This window comes from Medicago truncatula, chromosome 2 (assembly GCF_003473485.1).
Source record: "Medicago truncatula cultivar Jemalong A17 chromosome 2, MtrunA17r5.0-ANR, whole genome shotgun sequence".
NCBI classification, from domain to species: Eukaryota; Viridiplantae; Streptophyta; class Magnoliopsida; order Fabales; family Fabaceae; genus Medicago; species Medicago truncatula.
In genome coordinates, this window is record NC_053043.1 from 37777828 (window position 1) to 37790610 (window position 12783).

Here is a 12783-nt window from a genome sequence, read left to right on the forward strand (position 1 = left end):
TTCAACAAAAATCATTCGTTATTTGAGGGAGGTATCAATGGAGAACACCTAAGAGGAAGATATTTGGCAAAGAAAGTACTACGAGCAGGATCCCATTGGCCCACCATGTAGCAAGACGCGAACATGTATGTCAAAAAAAAAATACGACAAATGTCAGCTCGCAAAGATACGAACATAGCTCCACCAAGTGAGCTTAATACATGTAATTCCCTTTGGCCGCTGACATGGCGGAGACATGGCGGAGAGTATACATTCTTAGTCCATTCCTCTTGGGTAGTCAACATATCTAACAAAATTACGAGAAATGTAAGGAAGGATTACATTTAGCTTAGCTGCATGGCTATAAAGTTGTTGAGGTTCATATTGATTCTCAAGTTGTGGTTAGTTGCTTATCTAATCGAGGTAGAGGTGGAGTCTATGAGCAAATCTTATTTGAAAGATTAATAACTTTACGAAGAAGTGTTGAGAAATCAAAATTGTCACTCATATCGTAAAATGAAGCACATAATTTTATCGATGTTTTGACAACACATGTATTGAATGAAGTATGATACTCAAGTTAATTCACAATTCTCATAGAAAATGTTAACAAGTGTCTAATGACACTCGGCAAAAAACTGATTTTTAAAGTTGAATTCAATGTCTTTCTGTTAATTTTTTCTCAAATTTAGGCCATCTTATATTCCCAATAAAAAATAAAAATGTAAGCCAACACAAGTAGTTCGGATTCGGACAGCTTTCTCCAGTGTCTTTTTTCGTCATTTCCAATTACTCTCTCTCCTCTCCCCTGCTTTTATTCTCTCTCTTTCTCTCTCGACTCTTGAGCTTTTTTATTCTCTCTCTCTCTCTGAAATCTCTCTCTTTTCTCTCTTCCAGCTGTGTCATTTCTGTATCCATCCACCAAAGGGTAAAACCAAAAACCCCACTTCTCTTATGTTACTCTTCACAACAAAACACTGCAAAAACACTCCACTTTTCTAAACCTCAGAACAGAGCAAACATTGAAGACCCTTCATCAAACACTTCTACTCATAATCATTGAGGTATGGTTTTATTTTCTATAACAGCATTACCAATTTTTTTCCTTTATCTTTTTACAAAACAAAACCTTTTTATGTTTTGATGAAACTGATTCAGTGGCTTTTTGAGTTTTTTTTTTTATTATCTTCTGTAGGAAAGTTTTCATCTTTAAAAACAATTTTTTATTTTATTTTAATTTTCTTGAAATTTTTGTATTTTGGATTTTTTTGATGATTCTTATGAAGTTCGTTGTTAACGTTGTTGTTTTTTGGCAGTTACGTTCATTGTTTTTTTTCCTCTTTCGGGTGTGGTGTTTTTTTCATGTTTGGAGAAATGTCTTTTTTTTTTTGTTCTTTTCATTTTTAGTATTTTTTTAATATTTTATTTTTCTTGTGAATATTTGATTTTTTTAAAATATATAAATATTTAGTGATGATGGTTTTTTCTTGGTCCATTTTGTGTTTAATTGTTGCAGGAGGACCGTGTTTGGTGTTAGAACAACATTTAAAAGCATTTATAATTTTTCTGTCTGTTTTCTTCAAATTTACGTTTCACTATGACCACTTGACCACATTCAAATTCACCTTCAATTTCTCCTCATCATTTTTCTCAAGGTATGTTTAATTTCTTTTTGGTCTGTTACCGTTTGGTTTTGGCATTTTTACACTACTTTATTAATATTTTTAAATGCTTATGTAACTGTTTTTAAAATAAATTAAAAAAACAAAAGTAGCTCAAACATGTTGTAATAACTAAAACTATTATTATTACTACATTTTAGGTAGTATCTGTCTGGAAAAGTGTTGGTTTCAAATTTGCAATGTTTATTTTAAGTAGTAGCAGAATCTGATAATACATGTTTATTAGGAATATGTGAAGGATTTTGGTATTTGAAGTATGGACATTTTTGTAATTTTAAAGGACAGAGAATCTCAAGTTGTATAATTTTGACTTTTTTTATAGAAAATAATAAAGAGCCATGTGAACTTCTGACATAATGGATGTTGAAATGACATAAACCTTGGGAAGATGTTATATGATTCAGTCACTTACATATAACAAAATATTCCCACATTTTTTATTATACATAATTCTAAAGCTTTTATTTTCACTTTTGACATTTTTGTCCCTTATGCCTTTTTTAGTGAGAGATCCGTTACAACTAATCTGCATTAATATGGTGTCATCAGCCATACTTTACATATATTGTTTGATGTATATATACAAGTATTAGTATAATAAAATGTGACAGAACATATTAGCATAACTAAATTGACAGAGACAGAGACGTTCATTATATATATATGCCGAGGTTTGGGTTCGAGTATTAAGGGTTAAAACAGTATTAAGGGTTCTAGTCACGGGAAACACATGGTGTGTTATAAATGATTTTGTACAATCATGACAATGTATATTTGCCTAAACCATTATGTCTAACTATTGTTGTCATTATTTGATTCTTATATAAGTAGTACTAATTGAACGTACTACTAGTATCACATTTATGTAATGGCTATAATTTTGGCTTGTGAATTTTGTAAATGCTAAACAAGTTGGTTGGTGTAAGAATCCTTGTTGCTTCAAATTTCAAGTGGACATAATTTTTACAAGTCAGATATGTGGTAAAATTACGCCATAATGTTCTGTCATAAACCATATTTTATATTCAGGTCATGTTCATTAATTTTTTTGATAGTTTTTTTTAGGTGTTTCTCTACCACTAGATATCTGACTATACAATATAGAAAAATTACATCCACATAAACAAATACAGTAAAAAAATCACATCAATTATTTTATCCTTGTATTTGTGATAAATGTTAAACAATGTGACACAAACACACCGCCCTTGCCCTTTGTGTTTGTTTAAGGAACATTTATCTTTTGTCATGATTATAAGGTTGGAAGTTCCCTGTCAGTATCTCACTTTAAATATGGGCTCTGATGCAAACACTGTTTCATATACTTTATGTCTAGATCTTCAAAGATGCTGGATATGCATATCTCAGGGAATCCTAAGGATTATGAGTCAGGAAAATTATATTTATATTTCTTTTTCATTAAATATAAAAATTCTTTTGTCAGTTTATCATTGAGGAAAAACTTCATTTAGTTAATGAAGTTGTAGATACTAATAAATTAGTTTTTAACTGTTTTTTAGTTGGATTTTACCATTCCTTTGTAAAAACATGCAAAGGGAATGGAATAATCATGTTGGTGACATCTCTAATCATTATTATGATTATTACTTTCATTCTAAAGAAACTAATTGACCAATTTTACATTACAAATTATATATAATTAATTGATTGATGGGCCTATTGTCTCAACACTCCTTAAAGCACAATGAAACTAAACAATACACAATCACTTTGTCAAATAATGGTAAACTATATAGAATGGTTACATTGTTTTCTTTCTTGTAAGTGGTGCTCAATCACCATTCAAAGATGTGCATTATTTTTTATTCTGGTATAAAATAAGGAATATTCTATTTACACATTTCATATAAATTTTAGGCTTAATTACGTTTTTAGTTGCTGTAAATATTCACAGTTTTGTTTTTAGTCCCTATAAAATAAAATCACACTTTTTAGTTCCTGTGACATTTTCCTTAAGCATTTTAGAGACCAAAAGTGTTGATGGAAATTTTTGATAGGGACTAAAAGTGCTGATGGAAAAATTTATAGGGACTAAAAATGTTGATGGAAAATTTTATAGGGACTAAAAAGTGTGATTTTATTTTGTAGGGATTAAAAACAAAATTGTGAATATTTATAGGGACTAAAAACTTAATTAACCCGAAATTTTATTAGTGTTAACTTTTCTAGTTTTTAATTTGCTTGTTATATAAGCTTTTGCTTGTTAAGAATTGTATTATTTTGATAAATTACAATTTTGATCTTTTTGAGTATCTATCTTTAGATCTTGTCCTTCATTTTTTATTCCTTTGCTTCTTGCATGCTTTTTCTTAGAAACTACTTTTTGGAACTTCTGAAATTACACATACAATACATTATTAGTTTTATTATTTGAGCATCAAATAAAAATATCAATTTTGAACACTATATATCTTATCTCTATCTCTTATTTTTAATTTTATGTGTACACAAATTTTGAAAATACCACAAAAATTAAAGACCACTATATTTGATGTCTTATTTTTCATGTTCAAACATAATTTTCTATATAATATGTATTTTATTTTTATAGATAGATGAAGAACAAAAAGAAAATTTCCCTTCACTACTAAAGTCCTCGATCTATGTGTTAAAGCAATTTACTTTTTTTTTTAATAATTTTTTATCTAAACATGCTCATCATGATCAACATCTTATTACTTTATTATAATTGTGAATCCTAGTAAAAGATATTGTCATTAGTATAGTATATTATAACATCTCAATTTCACATTTTATTATTTTCATTTGCTGATTTTCATTTTACACTTTTTCAGATGGAATCAATGAAACCTTCAGCAGTGACACCAAGCAAGAAATTAGCTAGGAATTTTGCCAAAGTTCTTCACCTTAGAGCATTTTTGAAGAATGTTACTATATCTGATACAAATCCAAAGGATGAAACAAACATGGAAAAGACTACAATAACTTGGTCTGAATCATTCAAAAAAGTTGATGAAGATGAAGAGATTGAAGAACAAAGAGTTGCAACAGAAGCACTTCTTTCAAAGATTTTTGCTAGCATTTCAACGGTTAAAGGAGCATATGCTGAACTGCAACATTTTCAGACACCTTTTGACCCTGATGGAATTGAAGCTTCTGATAAGTTACTAGTTTCTGAGTTGAAGCATTTATCTGAGCTAAAACAATGTTACTTGAAGAAACAATTTGATCCTTCACCAGAGAAAGCGATACTCGCAGCTGAATCTAAGGAGATTAAGGGTGTCATAAAAACCTACGAGATTACCGCAAAGAAATTGGAATCACAGGTTAGGCTCAAAGATTCAGAGATTATGTTTCTTAAAGAGAAATTAGTGGAAGCTAATGGTCATAACAAGTTAATTGAGAAGAGATTGAATCAAAGTGGAACATTATCAGTACTTGATAATGTTGTTCACTTATCAGGGTTAAGTCCTAGCCATTTTGCTACTGTTCTTCGTCACGCAGTTAGATCGATTCGAAACTTTGTGAGGTTAATTGTTGATGAAATGAGATCTGCAAAATGGGATATTGATGCTGCTGTTGATGCTATTGAACACAATGTGGTTTATATGATAGAAGATCACAAGTGTTTCACAATTGAATCTTTTGTTTGCAAAGAAATGTTTGATGCATTTCACTTTCCTAATTTCAATCTTCCAAATGAGTCACTTCCTGATGATAGAAAAAATCAACAAAATTGGTTCTTTGAGAAGTTCAATGAGTTGAAATCAACGAAAGCTAAAGACTTTCTTGCTGAGAAACCCAAATCATCTTTTGCGAAATTCTGCCGGAACAAGTATTTGAGACTTGTTCATCCGAAAATGGAGTCATCATTTTTTGGTAACATGATTCATAGGAACCTTTTGAGTGGTGGAGAGTTTCCAAAAAGTGATTTTTTTGCATCTTTTGCTGAAATGGCTAAGAGGGTTTATCTCTTGCATTGTTTAGCCTTTTCTTTTGAGGTTCAAGCTGAAATCTTTCAAGTGGGAAAAGGGTGTAGATTTTCTGATGTGTACATGGAAAGTGTGAATGATGAAATGTTTGTGTTTTCAGACAAGACAGTTGTTGAATCAGAAGAAGAACCAGTTGTTGGTTTTACTGTTGTTCCTGGTTTTAGGATTGGTAAAACTGTTTTACAGTGTCAAGTTTACCTCATGCAGAAGAATCAAATCAAGGTGAAAGGATCTCGATTGCGTGCTAGTCCGATTTCACGCAGGAGTTAATCTCGGTCATTGATATAAGATCAGACGGTTCAAATCACAATGTCAGTTTTACTTAGTGAAACAATCTTAGCCGTCTAAGTCAGACTGTAACCGCATCACGCGGTTACAATCTGGTAACCATTTCAAGGTGAAAAAAGTTCAATTTTCTATAAGCAAATGTAAAAGGAGATTTGTGGTCAGGTAATGTGCCCCACAACACAAGGGAAGGACATGGCATGGACTGAACTTTTGCTAGGGTTGATAGGGCATTTTTGTCCTTTTGTGTTTTGGCTATTTTAGAAAAAAAGAAAGAAAAAAAGCTAGTGGACCATAGCATTGGGAACAACCTTTTTCTTTTAGAATCTTTTTTTGTTTTTTGTTTTAATTTATGCAGAATTATTTATCAAAAACATCCCCCCAAAATTGTATTGATATTAGGCCGGTGACGGGTGGTCTAGCTGTTATGCATCTTTACCAGACATTGCATGATATAATATGTATATAATGAATCATATATAATATAGTTAGGAATTTTATAATCCTTTTTATCTTTTTTTAGTATTATATAATATTTGGTCTGCCTTATTCCTCTTTTGTTGAACTTTGGTTAAGGTTATTTTAATGTCATTTTGTCTGTGGATACCTCTACTATATCTTATGTAATGTTGGAATAGGTGTTATGTGTGCTAGCACTAGCATTGCTTATTTTATTTTATCAATGCTTATTATTAGTATAATCTTTGTTCTGCATTAATATCAGTTCGTTTTGAAGCTCTATGCAATTCCTTTTATCAATGCTTATTTCTCTCCTCTTCATTCTAAAATTTTCCTTGGTTTTGGCATATTATAGTTTTTAATAATAGTGCATGTGTTTACAAGTTCGAGATAACTAAGGATTTATATGATTTAGAGATTGTTTATGGTGTGATATTATTTGCAATGAAAAATGATAAATTTGATATAATGAATATAAATAATACATTTTAGTGCAAAAATATACTACCACAAAATATTTAAAATGGAGTGCAATGTGTTATTTGAAACTTCTGCAGTTGTACAACTTTGAGAAAGCACTACCAGTACCATTGTTGTTTTTAAAATTTGAACCAGACATCACACCAATGAGACCTCTATGTTATGATTCAATTGTTTTAAATCCTATAAATTGATAAAAGTTGCAATCGAACTACTCAAATAACTAAATTGTAGACACATTCAATGTATTGTTCAACCTGTTGAATCATCAAGTTTGGTTCGATTTTGAGAATATTGTCTATCGGAGAATGAGATCCACGTAAATTTGTCACAAGAGAATGTGGAATTTGGATTCCCTACAATGCAATTTTTCGCAACCAGTCCTTCAATTATATCTATGGTTGTTGAATTGAGATTAAAAGAGTTGATTCTAAACTCTCCATTTTTGAAAATCACAAATCTATTTAAAATCTACATTTATCTGATTTTGATCCAACGATCATTGATGTGACTGACATTCTGAATGTGAGAACATGCCACTGTAGAGAATTAAAATTTCAGAATGACACTTTTGCCCTTGTAGAAATGAATATTAAAATATTAAAAATGAACTTTACAAATTCATAAAGTACTGTTTATAATGTACGATGCACAATGTGAGTAGTAAATATTATTAAAAGCATATTAGGTCCCACATGATGCCAACTTCATTGAACCAAGGTCAGAAATGAAGGGGCATGTGAAGACAATATTTGCAAACCCTTATTGTGTCCCATAAATATTATTATGTGATCCTCTAGGGATATGCATGTTCATGTAAATGCTTTATGCGATCCCAACAATTGATTGTGACTTATGCAATGCAACAAGTGATTGAGAGCACATTGGTCTGTGCCTCACATGGTTGAAAAGGAAAGTGGTATGGACCATATTAGATCTTGCAGTGCTAGTCACTAGTCAAGTATTTTTTTTGAAAAGGGGTCAATTTTTTCTGTCCATTGCTAACGTTTAGTCCATGTGGCAATGAGGTAGATTTGAGTTATTTTTCTAGATGTTAGGGTTTGGTCTTCTTTTTCTCTTACAATTTTGATAAGAGGGGGCCAAAGGGCATTTAATTGAGGCTATAATTTTGGTGTGACAGGACAGGGGTCTTAATACCTTCGTTATATCATCTAACTACATTGACAAAGAAGTTGGCAGATATAAAGATAGATGAATAATTTTGCATAATGTTAACAATATAATAGAGTTTGTTTGACTTTGATCAACTTAGCTTGTAAGGATTTGACTTATATTTAACTAAAGTATGTATGAGTTTAATTTTATTTTCAATGTGAAGATCTCGTTGGTTGTTAAAGATCTCTTTAATGAATAATCCATGAATATCTTCGTTAATATTTGATGAACATTTAAGTTTTTTTTAACTCTGATAATTATGTGATACTCAACTCATCAATTTTTTTTTATTTTTATTGAAAAAATAGGCAAAATTACGCAATTCGTCTCTTAACTTAATTTTAGGTAATACTTTAGTCCTTTATATTTTTTTATACCAATTTAGTCCTTTATGTTATAAAATGTCAACAGTGTTATCCTTTTTTATAAAAAAAAAAAAACTCCAAAAAAAATTATCAAAAACTCATCAAACTCATAAACAAACCCAAATCTTCATCATACAAGTCAAGAAACTCAAATTTCATTGAAAAAGTCTCATTAAAAATGATAAAATATTGTCATTTTAAAACATAGAGGACTAAATTGGGTCAAAAAAAATAATAAAGGACGAAAGTGTTATTTTTTTAGAGTTTAGGGTTATTTTTATGATTTTTAGGGTTTTTGTATAATTTGCACATCAAGTGTTTGATGAAATGTTTGAATGAGTTTTTCAATGATTGTTTTTAATTTCTTATTGTGTAGATTTGAAACAATGGCCGGGTGGATCGACGTTCATGCACAATTCAATGACGAAGAAGCTCAGACGTTGAAGGTTCGGTGCCTTGGTGTAACGTTAAGAGGTCTCAAGAATGAAATGAATGAATTCAACCAAGGAGCCAACCCCATAGACACAAGGAGGATGTAATATGTTCGGTATAAACGTCCAACGTTCGACGAGGGGAGAGTATCATTCAATAGTGATTTATTGCAAGAGTTCAATTTAACTATGCCATTTATTCTCATTAAGATGCATGATGCACTTATCACATTGAAACATTCACACATTTCACCTTCCCTTGGGGCTTTCCACAATGCATAACATTTAAGCACCTGACAAAGCAGCACTCAATACACACATAATCATGAGACAAATATGACTCATTTGGTAACACTCAATACGCAAGTTTCACCTTCCCTTGAGAATTTTCACATTTGATAGCATTTAAGCACGTAACAAATGCAACACTCGATACACATATATCATGAGACAACCACGACTCGTGTTTTATGTCTTTTTCCATGGAAATTTATAATCTATTCTTCCTCTCCATTAGTTATAAGTACTTTGATTGCTTGATCTTATTCTTTCCTTGCTTTCACAACTAGAAATTCTAGAAACACTACTAATTAATAGAGAAAATTATATATCACTATCATTAGTTAAAAATATTTCGAATATTATATGTTATTTTCAGATTATATATTTTGGGGGGAAAGGGAGAGACCAAAACATCTATTTTAGGAGAAAATATAAAGGATAAAATGAGCCATATTATATTGGAATAATCACGTACGAGTTTTTAAATTTGAAATTTATTATTTCTATCCCACTTATTTTCTCATACAATTTTCTTGAAATACCTCATTCTTGGATCCCCACTGATTTCAACTTTACTAAATTGTTAACAATAATTTTTATTTTGTTTGTTGTTGGTTTAATTTACATTTTTTATAATTTAATATAGGGTTAAATATGTTTTTGGTCCCTATAAAATTGAGACCTTTTAAGCTTAGTCCTTACTTAATTTTAATAGTTATTTTAGTCCCTGCATAAAAATCATGCACTCGGTATTAGTCCCTGCTCAATTCAAATTTGTTTAATTGATGCATAAACTCTTAAGTTTTTGAACAATTTTTTGTAAACGTGTTAAGAACATTACTAAAAGTTCCTCCGCAAAAAATTATTGCAAAATTTAATTTCTACATCCAGATTTTATTACTTTTATCTTTAACTTTTGTCGTTTTCAAAAATTCATATTTAATTCATTTCATGTTAAAAAATTTTAAATTTTAGTAAATGAAACTTTCATAGTGTTCTAAACTTGTGTCAAAAAAATCGTTCAAAAATTTAAGAGTTTAAGGATAATTAAACAAACTTTGTTTTAACAGGGGACTAAAATTAGAAGTAAATTTTTTTTTGTATGGACTAAAAAAACTATTAAAATTAATAAGGACTAAACTTAGAAGTTCCTCGTTTTATAGGGACCGAAAACATATTTAACCCTTAAATATAATTATTATTATTTTTATTAATGATTTAAGTTTATAATTAAATATCATCTTTGCCTAAAAATAAATCTTTATATTTGGTCCTCTCGTGAAAATAACTTCAACTTCACCACTGTCTTTATGTATAAATTTATTCAATATTAATTCTTTTCATTTACAAGCTGCTTGTCATTTATAGGTTAGATTTTAGAAGGAGTCTAATTAAATTATTAATAATATATTACATGTGTTTTGTGTTATTTTAAATTAAAACTATGAAATATTATTGTTAAAATTGTGATTGCAATGTCGTTTGACAAAAGCATAGGACTCGTTTGAAGAGATTGACTGATGAAATATAACATGGGAGGAAAAAATCAAAGTTGAATGGATTAACAAGGTCTGGAGTGATGAATTTAAACCTGAGTCGATCGAGCAGGACTGAAATGAAGACTTTCAAATTTAGTAGATTGATCATGACTGGAATGATGACTTTCAAATTGAGTTGATTGATCAAGACTGTTATGGTGACTTTCTAGCTGAGTGAATTGACTGAGGGACGAGATCCTACGTCCAGAACCTTATGGCCTTGATTAGTTCTGATGTGTTTCAGCAAACGCCCTTTAATTAGGAATTATTAGTTTTTTATTTTAACTTTTGATGCCATTCATCTTTCCATTTTTTTAATTGTAGCATTTCATGCTTTTGTTTCGTAACAATACCCCATTATAAAATTATGGTTTGTGTTATTGTTCAAATCGAATAATTGAATAAATTTTTTTTTCATTTGTTTAAGGTTTAAACCGACTTCTTCCATTCTCAAGAATGTATTAAATTGAGTTGAGTGATTTTGTTTTATTAACGATGATTTAACTAAAAATATTTTATCACTTGGCTGACATAGCCTAACAATACCACATCACAGTAAGTAAAGCTTTCTAGTAATATGTTATAACTTTGAAAACTCATGCTATTTGATGTGCAAATTACTAAAATACCTAAACATAGTAACATATTATTGACTATTCCTTAGATAACATATAAGAACACATAATGATATGTAGATAGTTAATATGTGAGAATAATTAGGAACAAATTAACAAATAGGAACATATGGATATTTAATCATGTGATACCAATTAGGAGAATATTTGTACGTATAAGCATGTTAACATGTAATAAAGGGGCAACACTTAGATATAGGTTGAAACATAGTAAGAAATACATAGTTAAACTAAGTCAACAATTAGGGCCATATTCACATTGTAAAAAGTCCTATAGTAATTATCATAAGTGATTTATTGCAAGAGTTCAATTTGACTATGTCATTTATTTTTATTATGATGCATGATACACTTATCACACTGAAACATTCACACAATTCACATTTCCTTAAGAATTTCTATAATACATAGCATTTAAGCACCTAACAAATACAATACTTAATACACACATAGTCATGAGACAAATATGACTCATTTGGTACAACTACTATGAAAGTGGAACATGATGTACTCTTTTCTTATGGAGGTGAGTACATTAAATCCTCATAGACCCGCTCGACTTACAAGTCACTAAGGAATTATCTCCTCTTTATAGATCTTGAGATCTCTGTTGGAGATCTTTCACTAATCATACTCAATATCATTTATGTTTCCATGTCATTGGGCTCGTCACACCCTTCCTATTTGTTGACGACATATAAACATATACCTCCCTATCTTATTTACTAGGTTACTACTCAATGGACGACTGATATCAATGGAGGTATGTGTTATCACACATGGACCATATATCCTAAAAATATTACTTCCCCCTCGTCAACTAAAGCTACTTCTTAATGAGTATACCACTCTCAACAAAAAATAGGAATTTAGTACAATTTTACACTTGGATCATACATCATAATACTACCTTTATAAGGACTTAATTCAGTACATCACAATTGACAACACATGATCCACATGAGATTTTACAAACATTTATCAACTGACACAATTAACATATACACTACTTATAAATACACAATTGATACACGCACAACTCACAGATACACGGTTCACAAATATAAAATTCATATATACACAATTCATAAACACATATCTCCCAAATATATATTGCACATATACACAATTCACAGATACACAACTCATATATACAAAATTACAATTATATCATATATAATTTCACAATTAGAGAATTAACATCACTTAGTATTCATAACAGAAGATTACATAATCATAGCTACTAACAACTTGATGAACAACCAACAACACTTAGACATTTCACATGAAACTTAATTAATAGCTTAGAGAATATAAAAAAAAAATTAATTCATCTAAATGTAGGTATACATATATGATTCACATATATTACTCGTAAATTACAAAATACCTTATCAATTTTTCAATTTCTTTTTTTTTTAACAAACCAAAATGATATATTATAACCACAAAGCAGTCAATAAAGCACAAAATGTGCCTTAGCTACTACCAAAAGTA

At 29.9% G+C, this 12783-nt stretch overlaps 1 protein-coding gene across 2 annotated transcripts; it reads left to right on the plus strand.

The window, feature by feature from the left end:
- Positions 1-762: 762 nt before the first annotated feature.
- LOC11413374 (protein GRAVITROPIC IN THE LIGHT 1) lies at positions 763-6425 on the plus strand. Of its 2 annotated transcripts, XM_003596274.4 has the most exons (3): positions 768-1043; positions 1496-1634; positions 4478-6425. In XM_003596274.4, exon 3 carries the CDS (start codon positions 4478-4480, stop codon positions 5903-5905), a length of 1428 nt encoding a protein of 475 aa, XP_003596322.1. In that variant the 5' UTR covers positions 768-1043; positions 1496-1634; the 3' UTR covers positions 5906-6425. The 2 variants fall into 2 exon arrangements, with proteins under 2 accessions (XP_039686625.1, XP_003596322.1); XM_039830691.1 differs by lacking the exon at positions 1496-1634 and having other exon boundaries at positions 763-1043.
- The last annotated feature ends 6358 nt before the right edge of the window (positions 6426-12783 follow it).

What these genes read in the sequence shown, in the direction of transcription:
- LOC11413374 (XM_039830691.1), top strand. Translation starts at nt 4,478, where the DNA reads ATGGAATCAATGAAACCTTCAGCAGTGACACCAAGCAAGAAATTAGCT.